The sequence below is a fragment of the Protopterus annectens genome, chromosome 11.part0, assembly GCF_019279795.1.
Source record: "Protopterus annectens isolate FY-2018-M chromosome 11.part0, PAN1.0, whole genome shotgun sequence".
NCBI classification, from domain to species: Eukaryota; Metazoa; Chordata; order Ceratodontiformes; family Protopteridae; genus Protopterus; species Protopterus annectens.
Window position 1 is genome coordinate 275,844,650 of NC_056745.1, and position 18,648 is coordinate 275,863,297.

At 40.8% G+C, this 18,648-nt stretch overlaps 1 protein-coding gene across 1 annotated transcript in view; it reads left to right on the forward strand.

Annotated features, from left to right (window-relative positions):
- The window catches only part of WASHC3 (WASH complex subunit 3), a 505,398-nt gene that overhangs the window by 159,256 nt on the left and 327,494 nt on the right, over window positions 1-18,648 (forward strand). Inside the window, exon 3 of the mRNA XM_044087748.1 lies at window positions 13,664-13,729. Within this exon, the coding sequence (XP_043943683.1) occupies window positions 13,664-13,729 (66 nt within the window). The remainder of the gene's footprint in view (window positions 1-13,663; window positions 13,730-18,648) is intronic.

Consider the following 18,648-nt stretch of genomic DNA (forward strand, 5'->3'; position numbering starts at 1 on the left):
TAAGATTCTGTTACTCCTACCATGGAAAACCAATTCCACAGAACATAAGACCGCATTCTACAAGGGCTACAGCCACTACCACAGTTTCTTATGAGGAGTGGCAACCAAGGACATTATTGAGGCGGCTACTTGGACCTCTGTGCATACATTTGCCAAGCATTATAATTTACCTCTATACTCTAGATCCCGAGCAGGGTTTGCCACTGCTGTACTGCAAGGGATCCTAACTACACCATAATTTTTCTTCCTCCTCCCCTAGTTTGGCTATGGTATTCTACCCATTTGTTATGACTGCAGATGCATCCATGAAGGACATAGTACAGTTTTGTACCTACCATAAATGTAGATGTCCGAACTGGATAGCATCTGCAGTCAGGATTACCTCCCTCCTTCCCTCTGTGGTACTCCTAGGGTATTTACCCTCCTAATAGCTAGCTGGGGAGTCTCTTATGGTGTATTTGTTTGTATATATGTACATACATGCTTATTTTTTGTGTTTGCCTTCTACTTTTTTGGAAACATTGGCATTTATCCAAAATTTAGCCTTCCAAGAGGGCAACTGGCATCTGGGGCAAGAAACACTGAGGAAAATGGCGTCGGCTGATGCCTTTATACCCGAAGACCAGCAGAGATGACGTCGGGTGAAGTGCGACATCAGCCGAAGCCGGACCCAGACTTTGGAATCCGGCCAACCGAAGGGCTGCCTGACGACAGGACAACCCATTTGTTATGACTGCAGATGCTATCCAGTTCGGACATCTACATTTATGGTAGGTACAAAACTGTACTTTCTTTTTAGTACCAAAACGAACTGGAGACTGGAGGCCAATATTGGACCTCAGCAGATTAAACGAATCTGTGAAGAAGGACAAGTTTCGGATGGTAACACTGCAGTCGATACTCCCGTTGTTAGGGAAAGACTATTGGATGTGCTCTCTAGATCTCCAAGGCACCTACTACCATATAAAAATAGACAAGGCGTCCAGGAGCCACCTACGTTTCCGGCTGGGAGCCAGTCACTATCAGTTTGGTGCTGTGCCCTTTGGTCTCACCACAGCCTCCAGGGTGTTCACCAAATGCATGGCAGTAGTGACAGCTCACCTGAGACATTGGGGATTCCAGGTGTTTCCGTTTTTGGATGACTGGCTCCTGACTGCCCCCACCAGGCATTTACTCCTCCAAAACAGGGGCGTCACTATTCAACTTTGTGCTCAGTTAGGGATCTCCATAAATTTGGAAAAATCTGCATTATTGCTCTCTGTCTGTGATTTTTATAGGCGCAGAGGTAGACACAGTGAACATGACAGTTCATCTCCCCGCCAAAACGGCACAAAACGTAATCTCTCAAATTCAACGTTTTCTCCCGTTGCGGAAAGTCAAAGCGAAGTGGGTTCTTCAGCTCCTCAGGACTATGGCTTCCACCGTTCTATTAGTACCATTAGCCAGGTTGCACATGAGAATTTTCCAGTCGCTTGTTTTCCCAATGGTCCTTCCAATATCTCCCTCTGAGTCATCCTATCCTGCTGACGGAATCATGCAAGAAGGACCTTCTTTGGTGGAAAGCTCCCAACCAGTTGATCACGGGCGCCCCCTTTGTTCCTGCCCAACCCGTTGCCACTGTGACCACGGATGCCACCCAGATCAGGGGGGGGGGCATTATCTCGGCAGGACTGTCCAAGGCACATGACAAGAACACAAAGCTCACCTACATATCAATATTCTGGAGATGAGGGTGGTGCTCCTGGCGTTGCAAGCACTTCAAGACCTTCTTTCTCTAGGGACTGTTGCGATACAATCAGACAGCATGTCGGTAGTTTGGTATATCAACAAATGGTAGTACCAGATCTTACCCACTCTGTCGAGAGGCCATGCGAGTTTGGGAATGGGCGATTTTCTTCCCAGCGCTTTCTGGTTGCAATGCACATTCCAGGGACGACCAACTTGATAGCCGAAAAGCTCAGCCGGGCGATTCTACTGCCTCACAAGTGGTCTCTGAAACACGGAACAGATTTTCCAGAAATGGGGGCAGCCTTGCTGCAACTTTTTGCCAGTCCAGTCAATGCCAAATGCAACAGCTATTTTTCCCTCATTCCCCCTCTGGGGAAGACACCCAGAGACGCTGTGGCTCACGATTGGCTCATGGGACTTCTGTATGCCTTTACTGCATTTTCTCTCATTTCCAAAGTAATTCAGAAAGCCAGTCGGCTGGGAAGCAACTTGATCCTTATTGCTCCTTACTGGCCTCATCAGGTCTGGTTCCCCTTCCTCGAGCCTCTTCCTTGGATCCTGGACCCAGCTCCAGATCTATTGAATCACATGTCAGGTTCGTTACATCCCTCAATCCACACCCTCAAATTGACAGCGTGGCTGCTCCAGTTTCATCCCTAGTCAGGCTTCATGATGTATCATCCTCAGTATCACATATTCTTATGTCCTCCCGTAAACCTTCAACTAGGAGGCTGTATAGCAATAAATGGAAAAGATTTTCTATTTGGGCACAGAAAATGAATGTAGATCCCTACACTGCTTCTATCCCTGTGATTTTGGAATTTCTCTCCGAGCTTTTCCAGCAAGGATCTGCCGCTGCCACTATCAGAGTCCACTTGGCGGCAATTTCTCATTTTCACTTAGGGTTTCCGGATACCAATTTAATGTCTCATAAGCTATGCAAGACCTTTTTGAAAGGAGCCACTCTATTGAGACCACAGCTGCAAGAACCTGTGGCTCCTTGGGATTTAAATTTTGTGTTGTCCAAACTGACTTCTCCCCCGTTTGAACCTTCCCACTCATCTTCATTGAAATTTTGTCTTGGAAGACTTTGTTTTTGGTAGCTATTACGTCAGCTAGACGGGTATCGGAGCTACAAGCCTTGTCTGTTAAGCCACCTTATTTGATCTTTCACAAAGGCAGGGTGTCACTGCATACTAATCCCTCCTTTGTCCCCAAAGTTTGTTCCCCTGCTACCTTAAATCAATCCATAGAATTCCCAGTTTTCTTCCCTAATCACTGTAATGCAGCTGAATACCGTTTTCATCAGCTGGACGTTCATAGACAACTACGTTTTTATTTATAGCGGACCAAGGAATTTAGGAAATCAGATCAACTATTTATTTCCTTTTCTGACTCCAGATTGGGCTTACCAGTTTCTAAAGTGACACTATCTAACTGGATTTCCAGTTGCATAGCCTTTATCTACAGTTCGGAGGGCAGACCTTTACCCCGCAGGATCAAGGCTCATTCTACCAGGTCGCTGTCTACCTCTGCAGCCTTTCAAGCCAGGGTCCCACTTGATAATATTTGTGCAGCAGCTACGTGGGCTACCCCTCACACTTTTATTACACATTACAAATTGGATTTAGCTTCCAGGGGTAGAGCATCCTTTGGCTCCACAGTGCTTAGGAGTATTTTCCATTGAGTCACCCAAAAATAAGGCGCTAGTTATGCTGTCCCATATGTAAAAATGAAGGTGAGATTGGACTACACAACATAAAGAAATTATGTACTCACCATAATGTTCCATGTTGGTAGTCCATCTCACCCTTCATTTTTACCAACCCGCCCTCCTGCCCCCATCCTGGAAGATCTGGAGATAATAATAATAATCATTTATTATCTTTGGTTGGAGACCCTTTAGTATTGGTTTGTCTGTTTTGTTTTTTTCTTCTAGTGAGCAGCAAACAATATCTGGGGTTTGTACTGGTGCACTGTGGGATACCTGCTTAGCCATGAGCCAACCAGAAGTCTTCGAGCTTGTAAATCGGCTGAATCGGAGCCGAGGATCAGCTCCGAACTCATATGCAAAAATGAAGGGTGAGATGGACTACCAACATGGAACGTTATGGTGAGTACATAACTTCTTTTTTTTTGGCCATGCTTTTGTATTCTGACCAGGTTAGTCTTGATCTGTCTGTCCAGTTTTTTGCTATGTAAGATTTTAATAGGGTGCATAGTGTTATTATTATGTGATTAAAGAAGTTATTATTCTTGCTTTTGAATATATGCAGTATTGCTGTCTCCCATGACAAAATGAATTTTGAATAGCCTGATTTCTGTAAGAGTAATCTTAGTGAGCACCAGTGTTTATAAACTGTTTTGCAGCTCCAGAAGATGTGGAGGATATCTGCCTCTTTATTAGGACAGAAAGGACAATAAGGTGACTTAGATGAATTGAATATGTTTAGGTGTACAGTTGTATGGTATGCATTATTAAAAGTCATGATCTTGGTGTATATTAATTTTTTATATGGCGTCAGTTTTGTAGTATTTCTAATAGCGGATTCCTTCTGATTATGTGTTATGGTATTACATTTTCCTTCCCAAAACTTTGAGAAAAGTATTGTATTTTGATATTTAATTTTTGCATTTTCTTTGTATGTAAGAGGAGTTTTTGAATTTGTTGTGCTAATTTGACATCTTGCTCAATTACATTGATTATCTTTGGTTATTATACTAAGTATAGGATTTGTTTAATTATCAGTTTATAATTATTGTTTGCTCTAAGTAGGTTTATTATATTTTACATTGAGAGGTTTTATATTTGCTTGAAGTCCCATACTGTATATTTTTTTATTAATGGATATTTATCTAGGTTTACCATGGAGTTTGCTAATTTTATATCTGGGTTGTTGTATATTGGTTGTAGCAGAGTAATCGTGTCTTTACGATTTATTGATGTCGGTAATTTCTTGAAAATTTCACAGTTATTAAGATTGGGTGAATTTTTGTTGTTTTAAGGACATCTTGATTTAAGAAGGGAATCGCTTTTGGGTTAACTTTAGATGTAATATTTTGGTGAAATAATTTAACCCATAGTGGATAGCATTTGTTGCCTATTGGGTCATGGCTTGCTATTTGCATGATGTGACTAGCATTAATAATTTCGTAGTACAGTTGAAAATCAGGAAGGCTGAGACCTCCTTTTTCTTGTGATAGTATTTTGCTAGTCGAACTTTCATCTTGTTGAAGGATAAATTTGACATTCTTTTCCCTATTGAATGGTTTTCCATCAGAATAATCCCTTAAATCCCTGTTAAACTTCTTAATCTTGCTTAAGTTCCTTTTCAGTTTCCATTAAATATTTGGCTAATTTGTGGAAGCATCCCTTGAATATATCATACTTTTCAAAAAATCTTGACTTCATCACACATTTAAAAATTTCAGCAACTGACTTAGTGATGTTAGATTCATAAAAAGCAGTCAAAATATTGACAAAGGACATCGACAATGCCTGTTGGGATTAACCCCATTCCCTTAACAGGGTTTTGTCCCCTTGTTTGACAAGAGGCTCAAGGCGTATATGCAGGCCATGTGGAGTTAGGCCCTTTGCTTTATAGGCCTTAAATAATTTAAGATGCCATACATTGGTTCATGGATCTTTCATAGCAATGGTTAACTTAGAAAATGTATTCCTACATGAAGTATTTATATCCTTATTTATATCTTTATCTTTTGCATTAATATTTGTTCCCCTAGCTGATGTTTGAACAAAGGCCTGAATGTCATCTTTATCTGATGACAAACCATTCAGAAGCTCAGACAAATCCATGCCATTTGTATACAAGACAAAACCTTGGCAGTTATGAAAAAGAACAATTTAAAATAAAAAAAAACTTGTATCGCTGCAATGTAATGTAATGAAGATTATACAAAAACTACTAAATGAAGACCATGCTAAAAAATTCAAAGCATTGTCCAATGACATATGCTAAAATGTACATAATTCAAATCAGCGATGTCACCAAATAATCCAGCATTCAACACCAAAAGATGTCAAATATATCAAGTCCAATTATTTATCAGCTGTCCCAAAAGACAAAATGATTTCAGTGCATTTCTCAGTCACCTGAAATACCCATAATCTTTTGTAGTAAAGCAATCTTACAGTCTGGTTATATACAGCCCAGAGAGTAAACAATAGATGGACTCGCCAAATAGTGTGGTATTCCACACAAAAAAAATCTTAAATATATCACAAAAGGTTGTTCACCAGCTGTATCAAAAGGCCAAATAATTTGATTAGTTGCTCATTTTCCAGATATATCTCTAATCTTCTTTTGTAAAGCAACATAAATATAATCCCCAACCAGTTGCATGCAACAGCCCTTACACTAGTTGAAATATTCCATGTTCCATCTCTGGGTGTTCAATTAGTAATTCCAAAACACGCCAGCTGGTGAAAACAGTCCTCCCTTGCCGAATGCAGCTGAAGCCAAATGCAAACATACAAAAAAGATGAAACCTGAAGTTGCAGTCATTGTGGACGTAAACTGAATAAACACCAATGGGTTTGAAGACTAAAAATGATTGTGACAAGTTGCTTCTTCAGTAAAAAGCTGTAGAATTAACAAAGACTAAAGCCAGCAGTTAAGGAAAACCAAAATACTGAAGCTGAACTTCTCACATACAGTATGGTGCAACAGCCAAAAAACAAACGTAATTCAAAAAAGCAAGGCCAGCACTCACTAGCTCTGTATAAATTAATTTATTATTCAGGCATTGTCATTATTTATCCTGTATTAACAGGAGAAAAAAACAGACTGGATGTTCATTGTGCATACAGCTGCAGTCATTACAGATGGGTTATCCTGCCGTCAGGCGGGTCCTCGGTCGGCCGAATTCCAAAGTCTAGGTCCGGCGTCGGTTGTCGTCGCTTCTTCCCTAACGTCAATGCGGCAGGGGTATAAAAGAGGCAGCCAACGCCATTTTCTTCAGTCTTTCTTGCCGCGCGGTGCCCGAAGCAGAAGCAGTTCGCAAGTGCCGGTCGGCCAGCTCCTGAGATTTACGAAAGTATTTCAGCCGAAGTCTTCTTTAAAGCTAAGTACCCCGTTGGGGAAACTTTTCTTGCCTCAGACCGATGTCAGACAAAGTTAATAATTGCATTTCTTGTGGGAAGCAAATACCGCATAAGGATTTCCACTCTTTCTGTATACTTTGCTTAGGGCCAGACCACGACGTCTCGGCCTGCCGTTTTTGTGCTAGGTTCAACAAGCGCACTATTAAGCGCCGGGCGGAGTTCGCCCTTCATTATTTTGGCAAAAAATTTAATTATATCATGTCGTCGGATACACCGACACCAGTTTTAAGCAAAAGACGCAAAGATAAGGACCGACATCCGAGGTCTGCACCGAGTACTGAGACCACGCTTAGGCCGACTACCGGTTCTCCAGTTCTCAGCGAGGTGCCTACGCAGCCCCTGACTACCGATGAAACTATTTTACCGGTGACTTCAGTACCCGAGGTCGCAGGCTCCTCGGTCTCCGTTCCCACTGCAGAAACCGACGCCACTCTTGGCAGGGAAACTGAAAATTTAGTCAGGCCTGCCATTTCTGAAGACGTCTTCAGGCCTTCCACCTTCTCTATTAAATCCTTCACTAAATCTAAAGCTGCCATGAAAACTAAAAAACAGGGTCCTCAGACCTCCTCTCAAGGCCCCATGCCTAAAAAGCAGATGCTTAAAATGGCTGAGGATTTGATAACTCTCATCAGGGGTTCTCAACCCCCCTCTGACAAAAGACCCAGATTGGAGGAAGACTACCCTTCCTCAGACCAGGCTTCTATTACCTCAGACCATTCTGAGGACCAGGATTATGCCTATTCCCCTTTCGAAGACTCTGATGCTGAGGAGTCTATTCCCTTGGTCTCCCCCCCTGATGACTACTCTTTTGGGGAAACCCTGCATACATTGAGGGAACACTTCCACTGTAAAGGCCAAGATTACTCTGATTCCAAGAAAAGGCTCAGGGAATTTCTACTGCTCCCCCAGCATAGGCCCCTGGCTATTCCTCCTGTTTTAGATATTTTGGATGATGTGTACGCAGAAGCCAGCCTTAATCCAGATTCTTTACCTCCAGCCCCTGTTAAACCAGACAGGTATTACCGGGTTCCTGATTCTCACCAGTTCCTTTATTAAAAGCCATACTGCTGACCCAGAAACTATTTCACAGGGTCCCAAGGGAATTAAGGCCTCTACTACTAAAAACCCTTTACCTTCAGAGAGAGATTCCAGAGCATTAGAAAGGTGGGGGAAAAAGGTGTATACATCTGCCACTTTAACCATGAGGACATTAAACTGTCAATTTCATATGTTAAAGTACCAACAGTTTTTGTTACCTCAGTTGAAAAGCAAAATGACACAAACAGAACAACCAGATTTGAAAGAGTTGCAGGATTTGTTGCATGGGGCAGAGCAAGTGGGTAAACATACCTTGCAGTGTGGTTTTGATGCTTGGAGGCATCATGTAGAGCTGCTGTCATGGGGTCTGTTATACGTAGACATGCTTGGCTCAGAGCAAACCTTACCAGATCATGTCAAAGCAAAGTTATTAGATGCACCACTTCAAAAAGATGTATTGTTTGGTGCTAAAGCTGAGGAGGTACTAAAGAAAATGGAGGAAAAAGCGAAATCTATGCAAACAGTGAAAGATTTCTTGCAGGTACAACCTCCACGCTTCAGCAGAAACTGGCCTTCAAAAAATTGGTCCTTTCCAGCCATGGACAGACCTCAAAGGGGCAGATACAGACGCCCAAGGGGTAGAGGACAACCTCAAGGATCTTACAGAGCAAGACAGTGGCAAGCACCAACCCCAAGAGGTGGAGAAGATAGATCACAGTAATTTACAAAACAGACACAATGATTTCCCCCTATGCCTGCCAAACAAAGCTTTAATGGCAGCACCTCTGGGCGGAAAACTGGCATTATTTTCACAAAACTGGCATATTGTTACAAAAGACAAATGGATTCTGGACATTATAGACAGAAGCTACAGGTTCCACTTTCACACCCTTCCAAAAATGAGAGGCATGCCAAACCTGCCACAAAATCAAAGGGCAGAGGCACAAAGACAAATTTCCACTCTCATGGATATGAAAGTGATTCAAGAGGTACCTGCAAAAGAACAAGGTCAAGGTTTTTATTCCAGACTATTCCTGGTACCAAGGAAAGACAAAGATTGGAAACCTATCTTAGACCTATCCATCCTAAACACATACCTACAGGTGCCAAAATTCAAGATGCTCACATTACAGCAGCTTCTTCCCATGCTGGGCAAGGAGTCTTGGCTGGTAACATTGGACCTCAAGGAGGCATACCTGCATGTCCCTATCAGACAAGATTGCAGAAGATACCTCAGATTTCTTGCAGGTTCAACCCATTACCAATTCTCTGCATTGCCCTTTGGCTTATCTACTGCGCCCAGAGTGTTTACGAAATGCCTGGCATCAGTAATTGCCTTCTGCAGACAACAAGGAATACAAATCTACCCATATCTGGACGACTGCCTGATCCAAGCGGACAGCAAGGACATTCTATTGCAGTATCTGACGTTTGTAATAAAACTGTTAAACTACCTGGGATACACAGTGAACAAAAAGAAATCAAAACTAATACCTTCTCAACAGATAATTTTCCTGGGTGCCAGCTTAAATACAACCACCCAGATGGCCTACCTCACGCCAGACAAACAAGGGCAACTGTCTCAATACTTCAACAAAATGGCAACTTTCACCAGACTAACTGCAAGGAAAGTCCTGCAGGCTCTGGAATTCATGGCATCTTGCATCCTACTAATACCATGTGCAAAGCTGCATATGAGGAAACTACAATGGTACCTAAAAAACGTATGGTCTCAACACAGCCACAGCTTGGAAACAATTATACCACTCATTCCATGCCTTCAAAAGGAATTTTTGTGGTGGGCTCAAGCATGCCAAAGAAACACAGGTCTCCCTTTCTGTGTACTTCAAGCAACTCAAATCATCACAACGGACGCCTCAGACTACGCCTGGGGAGCGCACATGGCAGATCAGTACATTCAGGGAAAATGGTCCCAAAAAGAGAAGCACCTACACATCAACCAAAAGGAGATGCTAGCCGTGCAAAATGCTCTTATGACCTTCAAAGACCTGCTGCATCCAGGCCAGCTATTGATAAGGACAGACAACACCACAGTCATGTGGTACATAAACAAACAGGGGGGAATTCATTCATACCCCCTGTGCAGGCAAGCCATGACCCTATGGAACACAGCACTGGAATTGCAATTTCAACTACAGGCACAATTCCTGCCAGGGAAGGAAAACACACTGGCGGACAACTTAAGCAGAAATATGACAGATCCACACGAATGGAAGTTGCATTCTCAAGTTTTCTCAAAAATAATTTGGGCATGGGGACAGCCAGACATAGATCTATTTGCTACCCACAGAAATTACCAGTTGAAAAAATTTTGTTCAAGGACCTATCCTCCACAGGCCTGGAAAGTGGACGCACTCTCTTTCAATTGGACAACATTGACAGTCTATGCCTTACCGCCTCTTCCTCTCCTGACCAAAGTTCTATTAAAAGCCAGAGCAGAGAGGCCACAAATGATTCTCATTGCTCCAGACTGGCCACGACAACACTGGTATCCGCTCCTAAAGAGCCTGACACACTCCCCACCATGGATCCTACCTCTAGTCCCTCTTCTGTTGTCCCAGCACAACTACAAAACTCTTCACAGCCAGCTCAAAACCCTAAATCTAGCTGCATGGAGAATACCTTAATTTCCCAACAGACTCTCCTTTCCAAGGAGGTGCAGGATGTCATCTTGGAGGCCAGAAGACCTTCTACTAGAAAAGCCTACTCCGCCAAATGGAAACGATTTTGTTCCTGGAATCAAGAAAAGGGCCAGAATCCTTGGGTAATAAATATACCTCAGATTTTACAGTACCTAGCTGAGATGTTAAACAGTGGCTTTTCCTTCTCCTCCATCAAGATCCACACTTCAGCCATTTCTGCACATTACAACACAGACCCTCCTTTATTCTCACATCCTCTATTAAGGCAGTTCCTCAGAGGGGCAAAAAATATAAAACCCCCAAGGAAACCACCAGTCCCAGCTTGGGACTTCAGCTTCGTATTGGAAAAGCTGACCCTGCCTCCCTTTGAGCCGGCTTCTTCAACAGAGCTACAATACTTGTCATGGAAAACAGCCTTCCTTCTGGCTATCACCTCAGCATGCAGGGTTTCGGAACTACAGGCCCTCATGGCTGTGCAACCATTCATCATTTTCCATCAAGACAGAGTTTCCTTACGAACCAACCCTACCTTCATGCCAAAGGTAGTATCCAGTGTAGCTTTGAATCAGACTATCCACTTACCTACCTTTTATCCAAATCCACAGAGCAAAGGAGAAAGACTACTACATTCCTTGGACATTCACAGACAACTTTGTTATTACTTGAACAGAACAAAGCCATTCAGGAAATCTGAGCAGCTCTTTGTGTCCTATGCTACAGGTGCTCAAGGAAAGGCTATTTCCAAACAGACAATTTCAAAATGGATAGCCCACTGCATACGCTTTTGTTATTCATTTCATGGAAAATCTGTGCCTGTATACATCGGATCCCACTCCACCAGGGCCACAGCTACCTCTGCAGCTTTCCTCAGGGGGGTCCCTACCAAGGACATTTTGGAAGCAGCTACTTGGAGTTCAGTGCACACTTTCTCCAAGCACTACCACCTTCCACTATACTCAAAATCTAGAGTGGGCTTTGCCACAGCAGTCTTGCAGGGCATCCTTGCCCCTCCTAGTTCCACTTAGTGCCTACCACCCTTACTTAGCTTTGGGATTCTACCCATCTGTAATGACTGCAGCTGTGTGCACGATGAACATAGTACAATTTTGTACCTACCATAAATGTAGATGTTAGAGTGCTCATACAGCTGCAGTCCAGGTTACCCCCCCTCCGTCCCCTCTTAGGACAGGCCTTATGACAAACACCTTTATCATACAACCTATTTGGGGTATTCTTTTATGGTGTATTTGCTTGCAACTACTTTTTTTTGATTTATCTACATTGCATGTTTGCATAATATTATGTTTTGCCTTCCTTCTGGGGGCACCTGACATCTGGGGCAAGAAAAACTGAAGAAAATGGCATTGGCTGCCTCTTTTATACCCCTGCCGCACTGACGTCAGGGAAGAAGCGACGACAACCGACGCCGGACCTAGACTTTGGAATTCGGACGACCGAGGACCCGCCTGACGGCAGGATAACCCATCTGTAATGACTGCAGCTGTATGAGCACTCGAACATCTACATTTATGGTAGGTACAAAACTGTACTTTTTGGCAACATATGCCTTCATCAGTGAATTAATAAAGCAATGACCAAACACAGCTTTAGATACTGTATCAGTCCGAAATAAACAGTCCCCATTGGTTGATTATACATTTTCATTCAAACCAGGTAGAAATAGTCCTCCTAGTCTAATAATCCATGATCTTTCATTTTTATCCAAAATACTATGCCATCCTGACTTATTAGCCCTGTTACTCAAAATTTTATCTGTTGTAACAAATGTAAATTTGGCAGTCAGATGTTTTATAGTATGCTTATATAATGCATTAGACATATGGTTATTTCTTATATCACTCGTATTCTTAAATACGGGTTTTAAAAGGATGGGATGTTTGGCCAATATAAAATGCAGAACATGTGCATGTTGCAAGATAAATCACCCGGTCAGAACTACAATTTCCATAAACAAAAATCTTTAAAAGTTTGGAAGTGTTCTGCGTAGAAAATTCTTTAGTCCTGCTAACATGCTTGCATTGGGAACAATGTCCACAAGGCTGACAGTCTGTAAGAATTTCTCCCACTTATAGTACTCTATTGTTCATACATCTGATTTGATTTCTTTTTATAATGATTAAATATATTACCCAGAGATTGCCCTCGGTGATAAGAAAAAGAACGTCTAGTTTGTAATATTTCCCTTCAGGTATTCAGTAAAAGTATGTCCCAATGTCTCTGTACTATGTTTCTATAAAAAAGGAGTATTTTGTCCAAAGCTCTTTTGCTTTTCTGAATTAAATTGTCCCTCGTCTTGATGCTTAACAAAACATGGTTTTCATCAGGACATACCAGGGGAGGATAACATGAGACGCGGCATGGAAGAGACTTGGATTGGTGAGCACTATATATATATATATATATATATATATATATATATATATATATATATATATATATATATACAATATTACTATCCATTGTAGGGTTTTGAACTAGCTGCTGTAGTTTGTTGTTATCAACATAGTCCAGATGAAGATGGCTAGGCACATTGCTTGATGTGTAACTTCTCTGGTCAAAATGTGAACTATTAAAATCTCCCAGTGTAGTATTTGTGTTGCTGGTCTCCACACGTTGCAATTTAATAAATAATTTTTTGTGATTTTTGATAGAAAGAGATTAGTAGGATTAACACTCTACCATATTATTTTTTATTTGTTTTTTGTATTCTGCTCTGATACTTGCAGTTTATTTTCTATGAACTGTAACGCTGGAATGTGTGGATTTGTAAAAACACTGTTGGCAATCAATTCTTTTTGGAAAATTGCTCTGTAATCACTGCTGAGCCACTGCCAAAAGCATTTTTTAATGTATAGTAAACTGAGGAAGTGAGAGAAGGAAATCCAAAATTTGTAACTGTGTAAATCTGTTACATTAACACCATTAACATGCAGATCATACCATGACAAAAGTAATTATTTATTGTGTTGTTTTATCTTATAGAATATAGTTGTAAACCCATCGTTTTTTATTTTATTTCCTCTTTTAAATGGATTTCAGGGCTGCGTTTTGCAATCTTTTGATTTATCATATATTTTTTCTTTTACAGAAACTAGCAGTACTTTTACTTCGTATCCAGCAAATAGAAACTTCACTCAGTATTCTAGAAGCAAAGGTTTGTGAATTTGGATATCTAATTCTGAGTGTGTTGTTGTGGGTTGAGGAGAAGTTTTTTTTTACTAACACATCATAAAGGCATAGATAATATGTGCAAAGTACACAACTTCATTGCCATTAATATCCACTTTAAGTATACCTGTTAACTTCTTATCTCACAAAATCTGGACATAGCCTAAACTAATGGGAGGGACAAAGGCCCACAAATTGGACATATTTTAAATATTGCTCTTATAACTTAGAAAGTTACCAGAATAACATGATTTTTGTTAGCATGCGTTTTCAGAAGGATGTGAAGATTTTAAGAGGAATAAGCCAAAAAATAGACAAAAATCTGGACATTTGAGAGGTATGACTTTAAATGTTAGTATGTGTATTAATGGTAAAGAAAGTGTATATGTCTGTATATGTGTTTCTGTGACAGCAATAAAATTATTTGTTTTTCCTACAAAACAGGCAGCATTTTTGATATAATCGGTGATCCTTAATAATGCTGGATAGATTTAAGTATTACTAGGGCACATGTTATAGTAAAGCAGCAAACTTGGATTCAAGAACAAGTCGGAAATTTAGAATTTCATCTCAAAAAATGTTTTACAATCTATTCCTCATTGTCATTGCATTGGGATGTAAACTGGATGCATCTAGGTAATCCACTCCTCTTAATAACATATTCCCACCATTTATTTTATAACATCACTTGTTATGCTTTGCATATTTTTACTTCTCAATCAACTCAAACTCGGCTGCTTATCCCATTATTACAATGATACAGTTTGTTTTATTGCCTCTGTATCCAGTTTTTAAGTTTATCCTAGTGTCAGCTTAAAATAAAAAAAAAAAAAAAAAAACAGATTGTCTTTCATTACATTCATCGTATCATTGCTTAAACTGCACTTTCTGAAAGCACTCCTCACCCTGGTGAACACAGACATATGTGCAGTCATGGAAACATGGTTCAGGACCATGGAAAGCACCCTAGCTGTCAAAGGCTACAATACCTTTCATACATTTTGAGCCTCCTCAGCTCCGGGTAAAGCAAAGGGAAGAGGTGTCTCTGTTAATAAAGGACAAGTACACTGCTAGACTGGTCCAACATGACTTGCTTGAGCTGCTTCATGCCCAGCTAGCCATAGGTGTGATCCCCTAACATACATCCTTGCTAGCTACATATCCCCTGGAAAATCACACCTCCTACATAAACCTACTGGGGTCTCTTAACATTCAGCCTAACACCATACTTGTGGGTGACTTCAACTACTCCTCCATAAACCTGGAGATTTATATGATCCGTAAGTCACTTGCTGAGAGGTTTTTGGACTTCATCAATGCAAACACCCTGGAGTAACTAGTTAGCTCCCCAACCAGAGATACAGATATCCTAGACCTAGTACTCATGAAAATGGGGGTGGTGCTGCTCCCTCCCATGCATTAACTCCTCCTTGTTAAGATCTTACCACAAAATGATCTTCTTTAGTATTAAAACTAAACTAGAACCCCCATCAAACTCCAGACTTTTTAAGAACTTTGCTAAGGCCAATTACCTCAAACTAAATGACAGCATATTAAACTTCCATGCCCCTCCAAACTTGGATTACACTGAGGCATAGTCTGAGCTGTACACAAAAGCACTGTGCAACCACATTTATAGCTACAGAGAGGAGGCAGTACCTGTCTGAGTCAAACCTATGATTGCCGGCAAGAATAAACCTCCCTTGTGGACCCTTAACATAAATAGGCAATTCAACAAAAGGAAAAAGAATCCTCTGCAAAGTCAAGAAGGAACAGACAAAGCAGTGCAAAAAGGCACTCGGCAGTTTAAAGAAACAAATTAGTTGAATCTGCCAAAGCAAACTATGAAGCAAATATAGCCTCCCAGCTGAAAGATAACCATAAGGCTTTTTTTTTTTAATTATGTTCATAACCTGAGGGGGAACACTTAGAAATGTGCCAATTTAATCATGAATGGCAACACTTACACCCAGCCTGAAACTATAGCAAACTTGCTGGCCAACAGGTTCAGTTAAAATTTCTCCCCTCCATCACCTTCTACGACACCCGAAGAAATACCTGCAACCATCCCCCTACTGTTCATTACAAAGGTACTTTTCCTTACTGCGCTCACTGAAGCCAAAAAACAAATCCTCCATCGGTCCCAACAGCAGTACATGATGCTTCTTAAATAGCTTAAAACAGAATCTATCAGAGCAATTAAAAACCCTGTTTAACCACATTCTCTGTATGGGCTTTGTCCCAGAGGAATGGAGGACTGCAACAGTTGTCTTTCTGCACAAGGGGGCCTATCAGCCAGTCCAGGGAACTACAAACCCATAAGCGTGACTAGTCTTATCTGCAAGGCCATTGAGAGAATTATTGTGGACCTGATCAACAACGAAATAGGAAATCCCCTGACACTGGACTAGACCCAGTTTGCATTTGTCAAAGGGAGGTCTTACCTGTTCAATCTGGTGGACTTCTTCAAGAAAGTCACTAGTGCCATGGATGAGGGTAAAATGGTACAGACCACTTATCTGGACCTGGCCGAAGCTTTCGATACAAACCCCGACTTGGGGATCATAGATAAACTTAGTTAAATGTTAAACCCTTACATCATCAGATGGATTGCAAACTGACTCACTGATAGGACACATGTCCGTATAGGTGAATTCACTTCCGATAAGAAACCTGTTACTAGCGATGCCCCACAGGGCTCAGTGTTGGGACCTCTCCTGTTTGGTATGTACTTCTCTGAAGTGAAGGCCAATATTGGGGGCTGCTGGCTCACCATGTTTGCCGATGTTTGTAATAAGCTGAGAGCAAACATTGAATCCCCAAACAATGCTGATATCCTACAAACAGGCCTAAAAATGATGAATGACTGGTGGCAAAACCGTGGTCTGAGATTAAATGCTAAAAAATGTGTAGTCATGCCCTTCGGTAAATCATATTTCCCTGCAAATTATAATATTGGTAGCACACCCCTAAAAGTAGACCCAGTGGTGAGGGACCCAGGAACACAGATAAATAGTAACGTAAACTTTTACCAGCAGGTAGCTACAGTAGTGAGGAAATCCTTCTGTGTGCTCAACTTATAAGTAAAGGCATAACATCAGTTTTAAAGGAAGTTTTAGTGCCCATTGTACTTGGCCCTCATCAGGCCCATCACCGAGTACAGTGCTGCCTTAACCTTGTACCTAACTAGACACTTACACCAACTGGAGTGGCCTGAGAGGTTTTTAAAAAAATACAAATCTTACGCCGACGGACTAAAGACCTGTCCCTTTACTCCATCACCTATCGTTTATTGAGAGATGACTTGTGCCTGATCTACAAGGCATTCTCGGATTCAGCCCTGTTGAATATGTTACATGTTCATAACAAAAATTATGCAAGAGTTGCATGTTCCATGGACCTGAACCTTATTTGTGACTCTAGCAGGCCTCTCTGGAGAGACAGATTCGTATCGCAAAGGCTACTTAGTCTATGAAATAAACTTCTCATCTTTGTAAAACAAAGCATATACCTCACTTTCTTCAAAAAGAATTTGGATAAATGGATGGGGAACCATAAATTCACTTCTGGGGGATTGCCCGTGTCCATTATGGACAGAGGCAGTCTGTAAAATGACTCCGGGCTCCAACACCCAAAGACCCACTACCCTGATACTATCCCATCCCATATTTGGAGAATTAATATATAATATTGTAATATCCTGGGTATTATTGGCTAGGCTTGTAAAAGTTGTTGTGCCATTAGCCTAGTAATCACCTATGGACCTAGGTCCACAATAAGTTATATTTTCCAGGCACCATCATCATGCCTTTGCTGCACCCATCAGCAGTACCAGAAGGGGTCAAGGTGATCCAGAATTTCATTAACAACCCTTTTTAGTACTTCACTGTTGTAAACATCATCAGGTCAGTGAAGTATTGTAAACACTGCAAGCATACATGTTTGAATTATACATCTAGTGTGTCTCAGATTCCAAATTTCCATACAAATTTTGCCAGTGTAGCAGAACTAAATTAAGCCATTCTAATAGCTATGGACCCCAAAGCACTGTAACTTTCATACCCACTAACTAGAATTTCATAGCTCATAAAAATGCATTCTCAAATACCATATGAAGAAGAAGAAGAAAAAAAACTAATTGTTAATTGATAAATCCCTTACTCTGAACTGTCTTATACTATCCTCATTGTACTTGTGTTGGCATTCCTTTTCTTGAGTCCTGTTTGTCACTATCCAGCTTTTTTCTCTCACAGTTTTAATATTCAGTTCACAGGTAATCAGTACAAATATGAATATAGTTAAATGCTTCTCACTGTGTGGTAGTATCTTTTATCATAACTTTTTAAAGAATATAAACAGGAATGAATATAGAATATACAAATATGCCTTTCTTAACTTTGCTTATGTGCTTTGCCCATACTAAGTAACTTAAAAAAAAGTTCTGTTTAATGTGGGCCATGTAGTATCTTTTTCTAAAATAGTGTCTTGTATGCCCGATGCATTTATATAAGTAGTCATATGCTGTTAATAGTAAAAGTACTTCCTGCTATATATTTAAAACATAGGTGTAAGTAAAATACATTTCTGTTTTATTCCATGTTATTTATCCTTTCGGAGATTCTGCTTCTGAAAATATTTTAACCTGTGTATCAGCAACTGTTTCAGTGACAGACATTTGATGTAACTTGTTGAAATTTAAGTGCAGCCTATAAGTATCTCTTACAATTACTTAAATAGTCTGTATAAAGTAATAAGTTGCATATTGCTGTCCCATATATATAGGACTTAATTCGACCTGTAACAATAATCGTTTATTTTCCATATCATTCTGATTACTTGTAGGGTTGATTCTTACCATGCTACATCATTAGAAAAAAATACCACTGTAACAGTTTGGCCCTTTGG